At 41.7% G+C, this 22,052-nt stretch overlaps 1 protein-coding gene across 7 annotated transcripts in view; it reads left to right on the top strand.

The window, feature by feature from the left end:
- The window catches only part of MPDZ (multiple PDZ domain crumbs cell polarity complex component), a 130,545-nt gene that overhangs the window by 99,921 nt on the left and 8,572 nt on the right, over positions 1-22,052 (top strand). For all 7 annotated transcript variants that reach the window (XM_047098022.1, XM_047098013.1, XM_047098008.1 and 4 more), the window contains 11 exons: positions 1,463-1,659; positions 2,792-2,883; positions 3,104-3,194; positions 5,302-5,382; positions 13,505-13,597; positions 13,682-13,756; positions 14,488-14,659; positions 17,320-17,465; positions 18,402-18,485; positions 18,658-18,851; positions 21,128-21,275. In XM_047098022.1, the coding sequence (XP_046953978.1) occupies positions 1,463-1,659; positions 2,792-2,883; positions 3,104-3,194; positions 5,302-5,382; positions 13,505-13,597; positions 13,682-13,756; positions 14,488-14,659; positions 17,320-17,465; positions 18,402-18,485; positions 18,658-18,851; positions 21,128-21,275 (1,373 nt within the window). The remainder of the gene's footprint in view (positions 1-1,462; positions 1,660-2,791; positions 2,884-3,103; positions 3,195-5,301; positions 5,383-13,504; positions 13,598-13,681; positions 13,757-14,487; positions 14,660-17,319; positions 17,466-18,401; positions 18,486-18,657; positions 18,852-21,127; positions 21,276-22,052) is intronic.

Raw genomic sequence — 22,052 nt, 5'->3', positions numbered from 1 at the left:
TAAAGTCTGGTTGCTGTTCATATTTTGCCTTGAACTCTGGTATTGTCTTGCCTAGGGTGGTAGCGTAGTATGTGTTGAGATAAAAGCTTGGGGCCTTTGGCAAGTTGTTTAACTGCCTCTAAGTTTTTGCCCAGTGGCTATATCTCTTTTGAAAATTCAGTCCTCACCTCAGGTTGCTAACATCAAATTTGATAATGTCTGAGGAGTGCAAACCACAATGTCTGAAGCATAGGAAGCATTCAAAGGCAGCTATTCTTAGGATCATTGGGGTGTCTGTTTTTCTAATGAAAGAAGCCTTTTTATAAGGAAATATTAAACATTTAGTGAAAAGTTACTCATGTATCAGTGCTTTAAGAAGTTCTGTTTTAAAAAATATAATTCCTTTAAGAAAGCCATGGTATATGCTTTTAGGAAGCACAGGGTATAAACTTTGTGCCGCTGGATTCTAGAAGGAATCAGGAAATGGCAGTTTATGAAGTTGGCGCAGGTAAGAATCAATATGGAATGCAAGACATCAGCCGTGTAGTAACATTTTCTAAGACAAGATTTGTAAAGTTTGCAGTTTTCTAAGTCTGTTTTCAGTAAAATAAGAGTATATTGCTAATCCGTTGAGGTGGCCAGAATATACTCTGAGGAAAACATGAAAGGGAATGTCATGTCACAAGCTACCCCAATACTTAAGGGCTTAAGGAAACAGTTTATTACCGTGTTGTGGTGTTGTGGTCGACTGGGCTCAGCTGGACTGGGCCTTAACGGTAGCTCACTCGCATGGCTAGAAGTCTGTGTTGGCTCCTGGCTGGTTGTTCATCTGGGCCTGTGGCCTAGGGCACCTCCATGTAGCCTTGCCCTCTCAGATTCAAGAATAAATTGTACCTCTTGAACATGTGGGATGGGAGAGTTGAATGGTCTCATCTAGTGAGGACATGGGTCCTAAATCTGAGACGGGTACATTGATTTGTCCTGGCCTAATGGCTCTGTGCAATAAGACAATGCATCCTCTTTATTCTGGGTGTATGTACCAAGCAGCTGCCCAACATGATGTGACACACATAGGCCAGTTTTTCTATGGGAGAGATGTCTCCACTGATCAGTGAAGATAAATCCTTCACTGAGAAGAATGTTCTCTTCTCTGTGAATGATAAACTAGTGCTTTGTTTTAATCAGAGTCTTTTGTGAGTTGGTTAATAATGAATCTCTTGGGCCTGATCACCCAGATGAACTGATTAATTAGACATGATACTGTCTGCACACTATATGCAAAGAAATTCCTCAGAGTTTGGGTACTCCAGGAACCCAGTCTTGACGCCTAGGGGACCAGAGTTTTCTTAGCTTTCCTTAACTGCCAAGGATTTACATTTTGGTCCAAGTAATGCTCTTTTGAAGCCAGATGACCCTCCATAGTAAAACATCTGGCTGTGAATTAACCTATAATTTGTTGTTGTTTTTGTTTTGTTGTGCGTAGAAAATATCAGAGAGCGTTATGGAACCCTAACAGGAGAGCTCCATATGATTGAACTGGAGAAAGGTCGTAGTGGTTTGGGTCTAAGTCTTGCTGGAAACAAAGACCGATCCAGGATGAGTGTCTTTATAGTGGGGATCGATCCAAATGGAGCAGCTGGGAAAGATGGTCGACTGCAGATTGCAGACGAGCTTCTAGAGGTAAGTTCTTAATGGAAAATGCTGAATTCATTGCTGAATTGGTGCACTGGAGTCATCAGTTTCCAGAAAATCCACCCGGGCCTCATATGGTGACTGAGAAAACTGTTGCTTGCCTAATAAAATAGATGTGCTGCAGCAAGTTTGGCTCTAAACCAAATCTCTGCCAAGTAGAGTCCGTGTTCCCATTAACTTCCATTAAAAGGTTGTGACTGTGTCGCACCAGAAACAATTTTTGCCCCAAGACAGTAATAAAGATCACACTTCAAAAACATTTTTTTGTGTGCTGCATTTTTATTAGGAGCTTTTGAAAAGCCAAACGACCGATCACTCCTTAGTAATGAGATTGACCCACTGGACGTTCTGGAAGTTGAATTCCTAATGGTAGAAGCGATAGGGGTCGGGTGAGGTGGGGTCAAGGTTAAGGCTAAATAACAAAAACAATAACTCAGCCCTCCAAACCAAATAAATTTCTGGGCCAGACTTTATAGTGTTTAGAATCACATGTGCTTGTTTTGTTTGTCCTTGCCTCCTGGAGGCTGGGATCCACGTGTCTTTATATTGCCTTAATACTCTTCCTTGCACTCCTGTGCTTCTCCCTTGGCCAGGAAGGCTCAGTCAGCAGGGGCTAAGTGACTAGATGACCGGAAGTTCCCATTAGGTACTGTTCTGCTTGGGCAAGTTCTGCTTCCCAAATCCCTGGTCTGCCGGAATGCTTCTCCCAGCGGCCAATCCCAGGGCCTGATTCTTGAGACTAACTAAGATCTGTGACCACAGGGACTTCCCTTGATGATCTGCGGAGGTCACTAGTGCTTCCAGGAGAGCCCTTGCTTCGACAGAACATGCTGGAACCCCAGTGCCCTCCAGGAAGCTTGCTGTGCTTTTTTTTTTTACAGTCCCAAGTGCTGCCTCTGTTGTCTATTGGGATCACACTGAACACACGTCATCGTAACGTCGGCTTCAAACATGAGCTTTTCTTTACTCTCCTTCAGAGTTAGGTTCATGTTCTTGGAAGAGACATACATATAATATTTTATAGGAAGGAAAAAATGACCTGTATGTTAGCTAGATAAGGTGATAAGAAATGAGCAAAATTAAAATTTCAGGCTCAATTAATGCTATTTGTTTCTCATAGATCAATGGTCAAATTTTATATGGAAGAAGTCATCAGAATGCTTCTTCAATCATTAAATGTGCCCCTTCTAAAGTAAAAATAATTTTTATCAGGTAAGCACTTTCTTTTTCTGGTTTACTAAGTATTTTTGATTAGGCTTTCAATTCAGAGTTCTTTTGAATGAAAATAAGACATTTATAAATGTATGAGTGTTATAGTCCAAAGTCTTTGAGGTTGCAGAATTTTCTCTAATAATCCTTCTGAGTCCTCAAGTAAAAGAATGAATATAATATGAATCATTATTCTATGATAGGTCAATACTCTTTCTTTTAGAAATAAAGATGCGGTGAGTCAGATGGCTGTATGTCCTGGAAATACAGTAGAACCTTTGCCTTCTACCTCACAGAATTCTCAGAATAAGGAGGTATGTATTTTCTGTCTATTTCTCTGGGAAGCTTTGACTGATGTACTATGTATTAATTCAGTGAACAATTACACAGCCCTTATTGGGATGTTGAAGATAAATGACTCATAGTCTTGGCCCCCAAGGAGTTTATAGCCTAGTACAAGAAACACTCCTGTAAATAGGCACACTGCTTACGTGGAGGCCACTAGTGGCGTCTGCATGGGGAATAACGAAAGTAGAAAAAGTTGTCAAGTCTCCTTCTGGAGAGAGACAATGACTCCCTAGGGGAAGTGACACATGAAGTGTATGTCGGAAGTAGAAGATGTGGGGGGGCAAAAACCTTCCAAACTGAGGGCATGCACTGAGGAATGGCGTGTGGACTCTGGCTGATGCAAGGAATGTAAATCACAGGGCATCACTGAATAGTGGGAGCGGGGGAGTGGGTTCCTGGTGAGGAAAGGGTCACTGAGAGAGAGGAGGTAGGGTCAGACCATGGGACTCATGATGGAAACTTTGTCTTTGAGGCCTTGGGGACCTCAGTAAGAATTGTATTTTGAAATACTTCTTTGGAAATGGCACAGAGAAAAATCAGAGGTTGCAGGGAAGAGATGATAAACTTAAGAGGAGGAGGAGGGGGGAAGGGAGGGGGAGAAAGAAGAAGAAAAAGAAAAGAAAGAAATGGTTATGTCAGAAATTTCAGAAGTTTAGGATCCACCTTAGTGTGACCTTATCCCTGACTAAATGTACTCAGTGAGGAACAGTGAGTGGTTGACGATCTGTTTGTCCAACAAGCACTTGCTGAGTATCTGCCTTGTGTCTGGTGCTGCTTTGGGGGCTGGAAATGGGCTGGTGAAGGACACAGACAAGATGTAGCAAGGTTTGGGTTGGCTCACTTGGTGACCTGGTGGATGGCTGACTTTTACCAAAAAGAATATTGAAAAGCAGATGGCTGTAAAAGTGGAAAACATTCTATTTGAGGCTGCTTGAGAACGAAGTGCCTGTTGAAGAGCCCGGGAGAAGTGTACATGGGGACACTGGGTCTAGAGTTTAGAGAGGAATTCCCTTAGATGCAGATTTGTCATTTGTTAGCCATAGGAGCTGAGGCTCTTATGTACAGAAAACACTTAGAAAGAAGAAGAAGGCCAAGGTCAGAATTATTTACTAGCAATAAGGAGGAAGCCTAACAAAGAGTGCTCAGAGGTAATGAGGAAGGACCAGCGGGCATGTTGCATAGCAGCCAAAGGGTGCATTCTCCAATCTTGAGTGTGGCAAAGAGGTCAAATGAGGAGATGACTAAAGAGAGTCCATTGGACCTGGTGGCCAGATGATTACTAGTGTTTTTTGAGAGAGCAAATGGTGGCTAAAAAATTAGGAAAGAGAAGGCAGTAGCCAGACGGTGAGTCTAGAATTTGGAGTTTTTGGTGAGAGTTCTGATGTGGTAAAGCTTCCAATACTTGTTTAGGATGAGTGAAAGGAGGCATAGAGAATGAAGAGCATAAAATGAGAGAAGCCGTGATGATCGTGGTGGAAGAAGGTGCAGATACGGAAACACTGTCCCCTAAAGGAGCGTACAAACACTGGGCGCGTTGGTACGCGATGTAGGCTGCTCGTTCTGGTAAACTGGGCAGTCATTCACAGTGGTGCACCGAGCGAGTGATTTCTCAAGATTAGAAAGGAGAAAATTTTATTTTCATGTGAATGGCGCTGCATATATCCCTTAGGAAAATGGAATGTTTTAATAATTTTCAAGTAAAACGTTTAATAGCTCCCAAATTCGCTTGATGACTAACAGAGTGAAAAGGAGTGAATGGCGCCTCTGCTCGTGTTCTGTGTTTAAAAAGCGAGTTTCGCCACTTGGTAGCTGGGTCGCTGTTAGATTTCACTGAGAGGAAATGCAGGCAGTCTTGAGAGCCGCTTTGTGCCTAAAACGATTTGTGGTCTAAAACAATTGCTGTCTAATCATGCCTTCTTAGTATTTTGAAGAGAGTCTAATGTTCATAAACGTCATGAAATGTTAGAATAATAACGAATTCTAATATGTGAAACAATTTTGATGAAGTGGCCCTTATTAAGCAAAAATGCATAACACTCGGTTGTCTATTTTGCCGTTCTTTCCCTGTGTCAGGCCGAACCAAGTGTGACTACTTCTGAGGCACCTGTGGACCTCTGTTCATTCACAAACGTGCAGCATCTGGAGCTTCCCAAGGTAAGTCTGCTTTGCGTTGGAATGAAAAGGTGTGAGCACCTTCACACCAGTGGTCTAATTTACTGGCTGTCAGAAGTGTGCTGTCTAGACCAGCAGCATCAGCATCACCTGGGATCTTGTTAGAAATGCGGCCGCTTGGGCCCGCCCACACCTATGGAATGAGAAACCCTGGGGGTGGACCGCGGTTTGGATTTTTATAAGCCTTCTTGGCGATTCCGGCGCACACGGAAGTTTGAGAATTACCGTGTTAATTGATACTTTAGCAGGGACTAAGCTTTTCCTGCCTTTAGGATTATCTCCCAGCATGACGGTTAGCAGTCTCTGCTCTGATACATTCACCAAAGACCTGCTGTGGAGGAAATAAAAAGAATAAAGAAACAAGTTATAGTCTTTGTGCTTCATAAAACCGAAAGCTCCAATTACTAGAAGTTTCACTGATAAACATCAGCGAAGTATTTACTTTTGAAAAGATCTGAACCTTTGGTTCAAATGACCACTTCAAAGAAGTGGTTTCCTGAACAGAAACCTAGAAATGCTTTCAGGTGCTGCGGGCTCATGCTGGAATACAGGCAGGCAGTAGGTGAAGGAGAACACAGAGCCCTGAGGTGCTCAGGGAGAAGGGGAAGGCGGCGGGGCGGTGGGATATTCGTCATGGGCGGAAAGAAGAGAAGTGGTCCATACGCCAGTCTTCAGCGATGAGGCAGTGCAGTGTGATGCTTACCGCCTGGGCTCCAGAGTCTGTCTGTCCACCTTTGATCCTTGCTTCGTCAGGTACACACCTGACACATTATGCGATCTTCCTTTGCCTCCGTTTTCTCACCAGTAAATTGGAGATGATACTATCACCTTTGACCTAGTTTTAGAGGTTAAATAAGTTGTGTGTAAGGAGTTGGCATAATGCCTGGCACACAGCCAGTCTTTGTTAAGTATTTGCGAGGGGTGGGGTGGAGGAAGACTGTGGCTCTTGATTTTGTTTCTTTTTTTCAATAAATAACCATGAGCAAAATGGATTGCCCTGGTCCTGTCATTTACAGTACACGTAGAAGAAGTCATTATTATGCACAATTTGTCTCCTGGTAGAAGGAGAAGTACATCAAGTCATTAAAGTTTTTGCCTTTTCTACTGAGAAGTTCATACACTTCAGGAACCCCTTGCTCTGTTGCCATGTAAGAGAGAGGATACCTTTCTTTCTCTCCTGCTAGTTTCAGATTGAGTTTCCTTTTCCTCCTAAATCCTGAAGTGTCAGAATTTATAGTATTTAACAGTGCAGTTATTTCCCTACAATTTGTTAATTATGAAGCATTTAAATGTAGGCTGGATTCATTATACTATGTGCTTTTTTTAAAATACAGGTTTGTGCGTATCTTTAGAAAAGCCCAAAATAATATATATTTTTTACAAGTACCTTTCATGGCACTGATTTAATTTATTTACCAAGGGTTTAGTATATCCTAGAATATGAGTACCCAGGAAGTGTTGGGGGAATGACCCAGCTAAACAGATGAATAAGGAACAGAACCCAGTAGCAGCTGAACAGGCAGATTTAGAGCCAAACCTTCCGAGTCGGAGCCCTCTTTTGCCTCTTACAGGCTGGGACCTTGGATAGGGTTCTTAATCTGGAAAACTTCCCCTCTACCAAATGGAGATGATGGTAGTGTTCGCCTCATAGAGTTGTACTGGGAATGAAATGTATGTTGTGTGAAGAGTCTAGAACCTTGCACACATACATCAACACTGCCTGTTTTTGTTGTTGTTGTTTTTATTGTTACTAGGAAGGAATAAGCTGGCAGAGAGGGAGATGTCTAACTGCTTGTTGGCACTGTTTTTTTGTGATGCTTTCTCCTCCTGCCTCAGGCTACCTGATGAAGGTGTTCTTTAGATGTTTAATCGTCCTGATCCCCTGTTCAGAATCTTTCAAGGACTTCCATTCCCAGACAGATAAAGTCTCTTGACCTGGCATTCAGCAGTGGGGTGGACAGAGGCCTCCTTTGTCAGAAGCCCTTCTGAGTGATCTCCCATAAATCACTTGGAAGCTTGATATCACTGGTCCCCGCTCTCCTCTTCTGTAGATGGGGCTGCTTGTTTCAGGGGTTACTTCTGAGATTCTTCAAGCTAATGGACAAGCTGCCCTCATTCTATAGCAGCTTAAGAGCTATTCTCTGTCTTTAGCCTACTGCTGATTTATTCAGCAGTTGTCTAACATGTACACTTCCCTTTCTGAAATAGTTGCTGTGGGGGAAACCTAAGAACTCGGAAGAATGTCAGATTTTATTGCCCACAGAAAGCTTCTGATTATATGTCGATTTCAAACACATCTAAAGCTAGGTAACTGAAATGTGTTTATTGATGAAAGCCAAAGTGAATAAAGGGGAATATTCAAGGATCTTTTAAGATCAGCTGACAGAAGAAGCAATCAGCTATGACTTAAAATGTGGGCTTTTGGGGTCACTTGACTTTTCTGGGTCTCAGTTTCCTTACCTACAGTATAGGGAAATAATAATACCTTTATATTGGAAGTATTTTTGTAAAGATTAAACGAAAGAATTTGTATAAAGCACTTAGTGTGGTGTGTAAATGTGATGTGTCTCCTGATCACATGGGGGCCCCCGCATGTGGGGTGACGATCTGGTGGAAGCCAATGGCACAGGTGGTAAAAGCATTTACTTGTAGTAGAACAAGGAAGATAGAAATTTACTGAACACGCCGCAGGGGAGCAGTAGGCAGGACAGCAAAGGAGAGGCTGTCTGCAACCAGGGAGGGACTGGGGGCCATAGTTAAAGTGAGAAGGTGAGGAGGTAAGGCAACAAATGGAATTTTCCCTTTTTTGGTAACTGTGCCTGGTTATAAGTAGCCTATTGGTTAGTTAGGGCCTGTGGACATTTTGAGGGGGGGGGTCACCTGATGAGCCTGCCTGTATTCAGCCAGGGGGTCGCTGTGGGCTCTTTCTACATTCCATCACTCAAGCCTGTTTGCCTAAAGCAGCCTTTACACTTGGCACAGTTTGAGTTATTATTTGCAAGTTAATATTTTAACCATGAGGTTCTGAATGCTCCACAGAATGTAGCCTTGGAGGAAGCCCTTGCTAAAAATGACATGTTAAGAGACGGCATATGGTATAAGCCTGTCCACTCTGAACCCCATTATTAGTCGACTCTGAGAAGAAAATGCAAGAAAGCAAAGAAGGGGGAATTAACCAATCTTCTAGCATTCATACGTCATCTGCAGTTCTGTGTCCTTTATACTCCCAGTATTTTGAAAAATTACGTTTATTTGAAAAAAATTAAAGGTAAAGTCACACGTGCACTGTGTTCTGTACTTCTCAGCAACCCTGTGCGATTGGTTTGGCTTTTCCCACTTGTAACAGTTCCCATAACTCAAAATGGTACCTACCGCTAGAACTTAAACTCTAGTCTTACATTTGCCATTCCTTGTTTCAACTTGCAACCAGGGCCCATTCACCTTTCCAAAAGACCTGTGTCTTACGAGTCTTCTACTTCATTCAGGCTGACTTGTATCAAGAGCCCATGGAGATTTATTTTGAGAATTCATCCCTCCTTGCCTCTGCACTTGGGATGCCCTTCTGCTTTCTTTTAGCTTATCTACACCCTGGGTAACTCAAGACCCAGTTTAATCTAATGCCTGTTTATTTTGACATACCCCTTCAACATTCTGGCCTATGTAATGCTTACTAGTAATATCTTCATTTATTTGTCATTTAACGAATCATAGCTCAAGAGCATGTCTCTTGCAGTAAACATTCATGTGGGTAAGTTTTCTGTACGTCTATATTGCAAACACGTTAAGAAGGGAGAAACTGCCATACTTTTTCTCCCATTACAAGTGGGGGGTTACATAGTATGGGGTACCATAGTTCATGCCAAGTATGCGACAAGGAGGAATGCACGGATGCTTACATGCCACGTGTGCACAAAGGGAAGATGTCAAGTGTACTTGAAGAGTACAAGGAGGGGAGAATAGTTTTTGTTACTGTTTCAAAACAGAAATTGTAGTAACAGGTCATTTCTAGTTCTGTTTTGACTTCTTAAACACTTGAGACAGGTTGATTATCTTTTTTTTCTTTTTAATCCCCCCCCTTTTGAAGTGAGAAAATAGAAGTATAAACAAAGTTTATAATGTATATAATCTGAACCCTTAGTGTTGACTGAAATGCCAGTTCAGTTTATCAGACAAAATGTTTTTGATTAAAGAAAGATTGATTTTTTAGTACACATTGTCCTAGGAAAGTACCTATACATCAAAGCAGGTGACAACCTTACATGGTTGTCAGAGATAGGTTTCGTGTCCACACAGTTTTATAGGCTATAAGTCTTCAAATACATTGAGAATTTTTGGGGGGAATGTTCCAACTTCAAAATAGCTCTCCTGACAATAATAGGAGTTTAGCTTTGTTGCACTTTTAATTCTTGTTCACTCTTTTCTAGCTGTTTAATTATACAACTGTTGCTCCATAAATAATTTGGTCCCTTTATTTGTTTCACCTTCTCTGTATGGTGGTGTTTTAATAACTGGCTCAGAACAGTGCTTCTCAGCTCTTTTTCTGTTAGGTACTGTATGTACTGTTGCAGAAGTGAGGTGGAGAGCTAAGCAGTTAGCTAAGACATTGCTCTCATGCCCTGTTATCCTTTACCCGTGTTTTATCCTGTTCTTCTGATACCAGTAACATCTGTATATATGTATACACATGCTTGTTTTTATAGGACTCCAGGTGGAATTGGAACATTTCGCATTTGCAGGTGTGCAGCTTATTGTTCCTTTTAGGACTCTGCCTGTTGCCAATAACAAAAACAACAACAAGAAAAACCAACTTCCTCCGACAGGCTTAGTCAGCGAAGGGGATTTATGGGCTCGGGTTACTGGGCAGCGATCCTCAGGCATAGTTGATCCTGTGGCTCCGTCGTGTTGTCAAGAACCAGTTCTTCTCCTCCCTGCACAGCCGTGAAGGGTCAGCGGTATCCCCGGGCTGGTCTTCTCTCAGTTTTACAACGGCTGCCAACCACAGTTGGGGTCATGTGCCACTTCTTCCACATGCAGGGTGGGGGCAGAGTGGCTGTCCCAAAATGCTGAGCACAAGCCCTGAGACCCGTGCTGTTAAGCCAGTTCAGATCATATGCCTGCTCTTGAGCTATAGGGACTGTGGCCAGGGGACTGGAATTGTACTATGGACTTCACTCATTCACGCTCCATCCTTGGGGTCATTTATCCACTGTTACATAATGAATCACCACAAAATTTGGGAGCTTAAAACAATAGACATTTATTATCTCTGTTTCTGTGGATCAGGAATTGGGGAGCAGTTCAACTGGGTGGTCTGGTGAGACTCTGTTGTACATTTTGCCAACGAACGGCCAGCTAAGGGCTGCAGGCATCTGAAGGCTTGACCGAGGCTACAGGATCCACATCCGGGCTGGTTTGCTTAAATGACTGTTGGCAGGAGGTTCCCTTTGCCTCTCTGAGGTGCTGCTTTCATGTCCTCATGACAGGGAACCGGCTTCCCTCAGAGCAGGTCATCTAAGAGGGAGAGTAAGGAGAAGCCCCAGGGCCTTTTGACATAGTTGTGAAATTACACACCATTCTTTCTGTTCTGTATTTTATAATCAGGCAACCAAATCCAGCCCACATTTCAGCATCTCCTTCTTGAAGGGAGGAATGGTGAAGAGTTTGTATACATATTTTATTTATCTTTTTTATTTATTTCTTAATTTTTTTAATGTTTATTTGTGAGAGAGAGCCTGCACATGCGTGCATGTGAGTGGGGGAGGAGCAGAGAGAGAGGGAGACACGGAATCTGAGGCAGGCTCCAGGCTCTGAGCTGTCAGCATAGAGCCTGACGCAGGGCTTGAACACACAAACAGTGAGATCAGGACCTCAGCCGAAGTCAGATGCTTAACCTACTGAGCCACCCAGACACCCCTGTATATATATTTTAAAACCACCACCCAACACGTAGGCAGAGAGGAAGAGAGCCAGCGAGAGAGAGAGAGAGAGAGAGAGAGAGAGAGAGAGAGAGAGAGTGCTCCTGTATGTTATTTGAGGCAGCAGGGGGAATGGGGCTGGATATTCTTTAAAACAAATGTATGAGCTTATACAAAAGAGTAAGATGAGAATGGGCATTAAGCAAACAACCAGCAAATGCTCACTGTACTAGTAAAATACTTTCCTGACTGCAGGTAAGTGAATAGGCAATAATAGAATCAAATCCCAGAGTTGAGTACATACAATCATTGTAGATACAGAGTAATACTCAAACAAATATTTCTTTGTGGTAATAGGAAAGACCATTGGTGTAGAAAATCCCAAATAGAATGTTTAACTATATTAGATGCACTTGGCATTGGCATTGGGATTTTATCTTTTTGGTAGCACATTCACCTTCCTACTCATTAATCCTGATTCTTTTACCACTAAATCAGGATTCAGGTCTCAAAATCCTGGCAAGTTGAGAGAATTTATCTGGAGTAAATCCAGTTACATTCTGTAGAGTAACAAGCAGAAGGAACGTATACTGTATATAGCGCATCAAGTTTTCGATCCCTTCCTTATTACATCCGATCTTCAGAGCAATGTCATGGTTGGGCAGGAACAGCATGGGTTTGAACTGTGTGAGTCCATTTATATGTGGGCATTTTTGATAATAAAGGATAGTACTGCAGTTTATTTTCTCTTCCTTATGATTTTCTTAACATTTTCTTTTCTCTAGCTTGCTTCATCGGAAGACACAGTATACAATGCATATAACATGCAAAATGCATTACTCAGCCATTTATGTTATCAATAATAAGGCTTCCATTCTGTTGGTAGTTCAGCTTTGGAGGAGTCAGCAGTTATGCATGGGTTTGCACCTGTGCAGAGGGGGATCAGCACCCCAGCCCCCATGTTGTTCAAGGGTCACCTGCATCATTACTCCTTTCTTCAGATAAGAAAATTGAGGTTCAGACATGTTATGTGGCTTATCCAAACTCCTGCAGGTAGGCAGAAAGTAAATTAGAACTGAGCTCTTCTCACCCCAAAAGTGCAATTTTTTCTGTATTACGCATGTGACTGATTGTCTAGAAAGAGAGCAGTGGTAGAGAGAGATGCCCAGTGACAGTCTGAAAGTCTACAATGAATAGTCTACCTCAGAAAAGCACAGTGTTGATAGTCTTTCAAATGGCGGTACGACCTTACCTGGTGTCATGGTCATGGTCCTAAAGGCCCGATGGCTTGGTTGGCTCTCATGTGTACATGTCGTAGAAATCACGGCAAGATTTCCCTTTCCCTCTTTTGCTTTACATTTGCTTTACATTTTACATTTCTGGGTAGAAACTACAATGAAAAAGGTTGCTAGCTCTAACCAGAATGAAAATATCCAAAACCCTATTTTAATTTTATTAATGTAAACATTAAAGAAATGTAAAAGCCAATACTATTGAACATTTGGTCTTGATAAAAGAAAATGTGGAAAATATAGACAAAACATGGATGGCTCTCTAGGCTTGGCAGGTTTTCAGTGCACGTCTTTGGGCTCAGGGTTGAGAGTGTTTTCACTCTGCACCAAATCAAAACACAAGTGTCTGGGGAAACAACGCTGGGCATTCAGCCCCAGAAAGGACAGAGCACGCAGAAGTAATTGCAGTCTGTCTGCTCCAGGAAGAAGGGCAGGATGAAGGGGCCAGTTTGGGTTGTTATTTCTAAGTTGTAGGCCACAAAGAGGAAGCAGGATACTTTGATTTGGTTTTAAATGACTTACGCTGTCAGCCAGTTACACAGAACTACATTGGCAAATGTTGTATGTTTATTGAGTTATTGAATGCATTTTGTTCCCTGGATATTTTTCTAAAGTTACTGGAGATGTGTAACTGGATATATATGCTAAATATACTAGAAACAGTATACATATGGGAGGAATGAATACATTTGAATAGTTGATGGAAGAGAATTCCTTCCCATTAAAAAACTTGAAAGTTTGCTTAAGAAGAGATTTTTATTAATGAACTTTAGAATGGCTCTAATCAGTTTTCTAGCCCTTGGGTGGAAGATAATGTTTAGAAGTTATGGCCACATAGCTTTCCTTTCGATAAATTTAATCTGTGTCAAGTCTTCTAAGTTGTTCCTATTTCTCTAGGATCAAGGGGGTTTGGGCATTGCTATCAGTGAAGAAGATACGCTCAGCGGAGTCATCATAAAGAGTCTGACAGAACACGGAGCAGCAGCCAAGGTGAGGCTTTCTCATGGTCATAAAGTGGTGGAGAAGGGAATTACTTCCATAAGATCGCCCCAAATCTTACATGTTTCCATTCAGGATGGACGGCTGAAAGTTGGAGATCAGATATTGGCTGTAGATGATGAAGTTGTTGTTGGCTATCCTGTTGAAAAGGTACTTTTCCAAAAGAAAGCAAATAACGCTGTAAACCCGTCCGTGGGCATGGCCAGTGTTTGTGTGTGTCTGTGTGTATGTGATCATAGGGAATTGGGACCATGTAGCTATGTTAGACCGATGTCGTTAAGTAAGAAAAGAGATTATTTGGAAATCCTCCAATTTCTGTTTTCTGTTTTCCGACGGAATGATGTTAAGATATTTTCTCTTGCCTAGTAAGTCCAGTGTTCAGTGCATGTTTTTGATAAATATCATTTCCATTTTCCCTTAGAAAAACTTGCATTTCTAAATAAAGATCAACTTAGTGTTAAGATCAAAGGAATTTTTATGAATATTTGCTCCAATAAATATTCCCTATGTCTGTACTTACTAGTAGACTCACTTAGGCCTTTCATATATAAGTGCTAGAAAAAAAGCTGTGTTTCTTGTGAGATTTGGTGTGCAAATGTTTTTGTTTCTACATTGGCCAGCAAGAAGCTTAAATCATTTTTAAATTCAGTTTTAATAATTGTCTAAGGTTGGACCCTTTAACCCATGCGTCTGTATTCTCACTTTCCCTTTGGCTTAATTCTTTGGTTGCATCGTTTTCCTTACTCTGAAACTACAACCATTCTTTCTTGACTCCTCAAGTTCTGACAAGGAAAGAGATTCCAACTATAATAGTGACTTACTGGTATGTCTACTAATTCGCTTTTGAATTTTGTTTCCCTGCCATACCGACACCCCGCCAGTTCATTAGCCTTTTGAAAACAGCAAAGACAACAGTGAAACTTACCATTCGTGCTGAGAATCCAGACTCCCAGGCTGTTGCTTCAGCAGCTGGTACAGCCAGTGGAGAAAAGAGCAGCTCCTTGTCTCCGATGCCCCCAGCTTCTGGCTCCCCGGAACCGGAGTCCATCCGAAGTAAGGGCTTGTATGGTGCACTTAACCTCAGAGCTGGTTCCTACTTGGGAGCCACCTGCCTGTATGTAACTCACTGTTTGAAAGGCTGTAGACAGGGAACACTTTGGTGACAAGATGGTTTAAAGAGATGAGCTCCTGGGGCGCCTGGGTGGCGCAGTCGGTTAAGCATCCGACTTCAGCCAGGTCACGATCTCGCGGTCCGTGAGTTCGAGCCCCGCGTCGGGCTCTGGGCTGACGGCTCAGAGCCTGGAGCCTGTTTCCGATTCTGTGTCTCCCTCTCTCTCTGCCCCTCCCCCGTTCATGCTCTGTCTCTCTCTGTCCCAAAAATAAATAAACGTTGAAAAAAAAAAAAAAAAAAAAAAAAAAGAGATGAGCTCCTGAAGAAAGAGTGCTGGACTTCCAGGCAGGGAGTCTGTGGGCTGTACGCTAACCAGCCATACGGGCTTGGGAAACCCATCCAGCCACTCTGAGCCTCAGCTGCTTCCTCTCTAAAGCAAGGCAATGACACTCTTTGCTCTCCAAGGATCTTTTGCTGAAGGTACCTGTGATTCTGGGTGTTTGACTAATGAAGTAAACAACATTTGGAATATCCCCTTTTTATATTGAGCAAATAATTTAACTTCTCTAAAGCCTCAGTGATCTAATCTGTAAAACGAATACAGTGGTATCTCTTTACCTGTGGAATCAACAATGCCTGGCATTACCAGAAACTCTTAAAAGTGCTAGTTATTGCTATGGTAAGCATAATTGATTTGAGTTCTGTCATTTGGGTGTAATTGATTCTGTCAAAATAAATGAAGTGGTTGTATGTGGACTGTGGAATGAGACTGGTGTGTGCCATTAAAATACCAATGTGGCATATTGAGGCAAATCCTTCCTTTAAGTTGCTTTTTGACAACAGTTCACTAACTTTTAAGTAAGACCGTAAATTTCAAGCTTTGCAACATTGAAAAAAGTACTTAAACACATAGGCGTTTTGTTTTTTTTTTTTAATTTATTTTTTAATTTGTTTTTGAGAGAGAGAGCATGCAAGGGGGCATGGGGCAGAGAGGGAGACACAGAATCCAAAGCAGGCTCCAGGCTCTGAGCTGTCAGCCCAGAGCCCGACGCGGGGCTCGAACCCACAAACTGCGAGATCATGACCTGAGCCAAAGTCGGACGCTTAACTGACTGAGCCACCCAGGCACCCCCACGTAGGCATTTTCTGTGATGGGAGAAAAAATCTTCTGGCCTCCAGTCTGAAACATTAACTTCTTTTGACAGGTAATTAGGGAAACAGCAATTTTTAAAACATATGTAATATAGTTAGATACAAAAAAAAAGTAATACATATGTGATGAAGGTAATCCTTTATTTAGAAAGACTGGGTAATTCACTGAAATGTTAAAAGGTTTTACAAAAATTTTCTCATTTTTCAATTTTATGTCAATCTGTAAGTAGCACTGTCTATAAAAATATGAAATGCTAAATGAAAATGTAACATAAAAGAAAACATCTTACACCTACTCTTACCATTTCAGGAGCAAGAATTAGTGTGTTTTCGATTTCTAAAAAGAGCCTCTTGTCTTAAACTACTCATTGAGTATCTTAACTTTTTCATTTTTTAAATTTTTTTTAAAAATTTTTTTTAACATTTATTTATTTTTTGAGGTACAGAGACAGAGCAAGAGTGGGGGAGAGGCAGAGAGAGGGAGTCACAGCTTCCAAAGCAGGCTCCAGGCTCTGAGTTGTCACCACAGAGCCTGACGTGGGGCTCGAACTCATGAACCATGAGATTGTGACCTGAGCCAAAGTCAGATGCTTAACTGACTGAACCACCCAGGCACCCCTCTTAACTTCTTCAAAACATCACATTTGCTGTATGCTCTTTGGGATATCATAAAACATATGATATGAAGACTATCATAAAACAAGGTGTGAAATTATATTCTCCTAGTTTTCTCCTGATCTGTTCTTATGTCTTCAGTCCTGAGCATATATGCACTAGGATTTAATATCTGAGTTTGTAAAACATCACGCGAGACACACAACGAACGAAACTGCTTGTGGGGGTGGGGGTCCCCTGACGTTTTATAAACTCAGATAGTAAATCCTGGGGCATGTAGACACAGATCTGATTACATAAGAAGAGATGCTCTAGGAGACGAAGAAAAGGAAAACCAAAACAAAAGCATAAAAAGCCCTGAAATGCGGGCACCATGATTAGAATTATTGATGTGCTTTTTGTGTTTTCTGGTCTTCTCAGAATGTGTTTTTAGTTTACTGCCACATATCACAGTTCTGAGTTTTACAAATCATAATTTCATGAGAAGGTTTTTTGGCTCTAGTGAAATGTCGACTATCAACATGACACTAGAGGTTCAGTTCAACTTTCTGTCCTTGGGCTTTTATACATATTATCTCGGGCGATTTAGAAAATACACAATAGTGCAGAAAGTAACTTGGCACCCATCACCCTAATTAATGATGATGTAATCATTTTGTTTGATTTTTTTTTTTAATATAACTGAAAGATTAAGATAAATTTGACGTTTTGCTGTCCCAAATCTTGGGCCCTTTTTCTTTTCCATCCCCCAAAGGCAACCAGTGTGGTGACTTTGCTGTTTATACCACCTAATCAATTTGTATCCTATTTCATTTCATGTTTAATTTATTTTTAGGTACAAGCAGATCGTCAACACCAGCGATCTTTGCTTCTGATCCTGCAACCTGCCCCATTATCCCAGGCTGTGAAACAACAATTGAGATTTCCAAAGGGCGAACAGGGCTGGGCCTGAGCATTGTTGGAGGGTCCGACACTCTGCTGGTGAGGACACTCAGATACACAGAGATTCTTCGGTTACTCAGGCAACCTCAGTGCACCTGAGAGATCACTGTCCAGGAGGTTTTTTATCAGTTCTATTAAATGAAATATAAAGGCTTAGAAAAATGCATCATTCACTGTTGTTTTCATTTGTAGAGCAAATACCAGAAATTTAGTACTGGGATTTGTATTTGAGGAAGTGAATACCGACTCACTAAGATAGTTACACTCGTGATCGTGACTTTTAGGTCAAAATAGGTCCATCAGTTTTCCAGTCTTTGCCATATTTTAATTTCCTTTATTACTAATGGGATATGGTTGGGTCAGTCCCATACTGAGGAGTCTGAAAAGTCATGAACAACATTTTCTAAAGGTCAAAAATCTTCTAAAATCTAGTAATTGCATTTGTGGATAGGAAAGATGATGTATATCTATCATTTTCATTTGCAGATAGGAAAGGTGATGTCTATCTATTATATATACATATGTATGATTTATATGTTTCATCATTTTTTTTAATGTTTATTTACTTTTGAGAGACAGAGTAAGAGCGGGGGACGGGCAGGGAGAGAGGGAGACACAGAATTTGAAGCAGGCTCCAGGCTCTGGTCTGTCAGCCCAGAGCCTGACATGGGGCTCAAACCCACGAACTATGAGATCATGACCTGAGCCGAAGTTGGACACTTAACCAGCTGAGTCACCCAGGAACCCCCATAATTTTTTTTCTTTAAACCTCCCTATCATTGGAAAAAATACATAAATATAAACTTCTTTGAAAATCGCATTACACGTTTCTTTGAAATTTGATATGACTCACTCTGGATCCAGTGAGTATAGAACCCTTAGCATATTTTTTGAAAGTACAGTGTGTTTTCCTTTTATTTTTGCTCATCAGTCCTAGGGAGAATGGGATAAAGCATATTTTGTTTGGGCCCTTAGGGTGCCATTATTATCCATGAAGTTTATGAAGAAGGAGCAGCATGTAAAGACGGGAGACTCTGGGCTGGAGATCAGATTTTAGAGGTACAGAATACCTTTATAATTAACAAAGAAAGACCTATTCTGGGGAGGGTGGTCTCTGTTTCTTTCACTTCCTCTTTCCTCCTCCTCTCGTCTCCCCCTCATCAGCCCCCCCATTCTTGCTTTTTCTTTATTTGACTCACCCGGGTCCTCACAGTGTCCTGTGTCTGTCCAGGTGAATGGAATTGACTTGAGAAAGGCCACACATGATGAAGCAATAAATGTCCTGAGACAGACGCCACACAGAGTACGCCTGACGCTGTATAGAGATGAGGCCCCCTACAAGGAGGAGCATGTGTGTGATACCCTCACTATTGAGCTACACAAGAAGCCGGGGAAAGGCCTGGGATTAAGTATTGTTGGGAAAAGGTATGACCGACGAGGGCAAACCCAGTGACCTTTCGGAAATGATTGAATGTCACTACTTTTAAAGAATATTAACAGTAGTAGACTTCTCCCAGGCGCTGGTGTTCTGTAGGCAGCTGCTATCAGCCCATTCAGTAACGGAGCACCAAACAACCTCACTTTTGAACTTTTTAAGTTAGTACCTTGGGGGATTTTGAAGGTACTAGGCAAAAAGATGTTTGGTATTTCTTGAGTACCTGCTGTGTGCCAGGGAAGACATTAGGTTCTGGGGAACAAAGTTAAATAAGATATGGTTCCTGGTCTCAAAAAACTCACAGTTTGGTAAATGAGAATTAAATATGTTCCTGCAAAGAAGGATTCCATTGATGAGTGACCAAACCATATGGTGGGGGAGCTGTGGCAGCATAAAGGGACAAATGACTCTATTTGAGGAAGCAGATTAGAGAAACTGCTCAGAAAAGAGGTGCCGGAGCTGAGGCTGAAAGTGATAAGTGATAGTCTGTGCGCAGGGAGTGGAGGATATTCTAGGGAGGACTGGCTTGAGCAGAAGCTTGCCATCAGAAGGGAACAGAAAGTAAGAGGCCAGGTGGTAAATTGGTGAATTCAGTACCTAATTTATTTAAATATTTATAGATAAGTATCAACCGATTCATAATCCAGTAAATTCCAACACCTTTATGCTAAAGATAGCAAAGCCAGAGGATCAGATGGGGAAATGGTGCATTTGAGGTTCTGACCTTGACAAGAAGTTATGTGACTGCACTTTCACTGCAGTTACGGTTATGTTTTATGTCAGCAAGAAAATGCTGGTAGTTTTGTAGTTTTATGAATGGAAGGAAGGTTGGAATAAGATTAGTATTAGTTCATTTTGCATAAATCCATCTTGCACGAAAGTTAGATTGTAAGAATAATCCATTTAAAATAAAAGACATCACAGGAATGATACTTAAACAAATGGTTTCAGTTTAAGGTACACATTCACTATTTATTTTCTTTTTTTATGTTTCTATTTTATTTTTGAGAGAGAGACAGGGTGCGAGTAGGGGAGGGGCAGAGAGAGAGGGAGACATAGACTCCGAAGCAGGCTCCAGGCTCTGAGCTGTCAGCACAGAGCCTGACGTGGGGGTCGAACTCACGAACTATGAGATCGTGACCTCATAAGCGGACCTTAAGCAGTGGAAGTCGGCTGCTTAAACGACTGAGCCTCCAGGTGCCCCAGAAGTCAGTTATTTTATAGAACACATCCGCTGTTTGGATCTGCCGGTTTGCCTGCGGTTGCTCATGTGAGGGTAGGTCAGTCATCCTTGGCAGGAATATCACAGATGCGGAGCGTTGCCCCTTTCACGCATCCCACCAGGGGGCACATGGTGTCTTTCTGCACTGGGGATGTTGATTTTGATCTCTTGGCTAAGGTGCTATGTTCCAGGCCTCTCCACTAGTAAGTTCTCCTTTCCCTTTATCATCAGTGAATATTCTTTGTGGAGCTGTTTTGAGACTTTAGGATTATCCAGTTTTTCATCCTGCTTTTGCCCATGAGTTTCATTGTCCATGAATGTTTTCTTGCCTGAATTAATTATTCCTATGATGTTTGCCAAAAGGTGATTCTCTTTTAATTTTTTTTTTTAATCTTTATGTATTTTTGAGAGAGACAGCATGTGAGCAGAGGAGGGGCAGAGAGAGAGGGAGACACAATCCGAAGCAGGCTCCAGGCTCTGAGCTGTCAGCACAGAGCCCAACGCTGGGCTTGAACTCACAGACTGTGAGATCATGACCTGAGCCGAAGTCGGCCGCTTAACCGACTGAGCCATCCAGGTGCCCCGCTATTTATTTTCAATAATGTTAATGATGTTGATGATAACACCCACATATTTATGCTGCCACAGCTCAATATTCATTCAGGGCTTCATTATGGTGTAGAAAGAGCAATAGACTTACCACCCAAGAACTAACTCTAAAGTCCCATTCTTGCTATTTAGTAACTGTGACCCATAAAATGAGAAAATAATAGTAGCCACTTCACCTCACACTATATAATTGTTGAAGAATAAATATGCTTATGAAACATACGTTTAATCCATGAAATACTATAAGACATAAGCTATTATTATCATAGAAAATAATTCTAATAATGTTGCCCCTGTGTTGCTGAAAACAAACTTTTAAAGTCATCAAACTAAAAGTCAAGTTTTTAGTTAAAAAATGTTCTCTTTTCAAAAAGTAAGCAGTACATTCCAGTGGCAGAAAAACAGTCATGTTCAATTTCAAAATTATGTTTGCAGAAGTGATAGTGGAGTATTTGTATCCGACATTGTCAAAGGAGGGATTGCAGACGCTGACGGGAGACTGGTGCAGGGGGACCAGATTTTAACGGTGAATGGAGAAGATGTCCGTGATGCCACCCAGGAAGCTGTGGCTGCTTTGCTGAAGGTAAACCTCAGAGGCCAACAGTGAGTATGCAGGGCATGGGGGAAGGAGGGCGAACTAACTGGGCTACCACAGTCAAATAAGCACTGAATTCTCTTTATTTAAAATGTCTCAAATGAGACACATTCTTAGTGGCAATTTCTGAACAATCTGTAATAGTGCTTTATTATATAATGTCTTTTCTGTTATTAAATGTCACAGAAAAGCCTTGTCAAGGTTGACATCCATTAAGGTCACATAGCTAGTGAATCACAGTAGGATTTAAACCAGTGCGTCTACCTCCAGAAGCCCAGGATCTCAGACACCTCATTGTGCTTTCACATTAGACTACCTGGTGTGTTTTGCACGCCTATGATTTATTTGGCAAAGGTCACAGGGAAGTTGTCTTCATTCTTATTTTGTGTTTATAGCAGTGTGGCTTATTTCAGTGTTGTGTCATAGGTCTGTTCAGGTCCAGTGTGGCAGTAAAGAGTTTGCCCAGTTATCGATTAAGGACACGGTTTTTCTGTTGTTTCTGTTTTGTTTGTTAAGCCCTGGTTAGTTAGTACACTTGGCCTATCTGAACCAGTAGGTTTCCTGCGTTGATGGCTTGATTCTCCGTTTCTCTCTTCCTCAGCAGAAACAGTCTCCATGTAAATCATGAGGTCGTGAGGCAGACACTGGGTGTTGCTGCTGCTTGCTGTTACTAGTTTTGTGTTTTAGGAAAGTCTCTTTCCACAAAGCATTGGAGGCATCCTTGACCGTGGAAACCCCACAACGAGGGTGCCTTTCAAAAACCTA

This window comes from Lynx rufus, unplaced genomic scaffold (genome assembly GCF_022079265.1).
Source record: "Lynx rufus isolate CCGP_SWC_20201006 ecotype Redwood Valley unplaced genomic scaffold, mLynRuf1.p SCAF_10, whole genome shotgun sequence".
Taxonomy (NCBI): domain Eukaryota; kingdom Metazoa; phylum Chordata; class Mammalia; order Carnivora; family Felidae; genus Lynx; species Lynx rufus.
The sequence above is the reverse complement of the archived record's forward strand: the minus strand, read 5'-3'. Positions and strand labels throughout refer to the sequence as shown.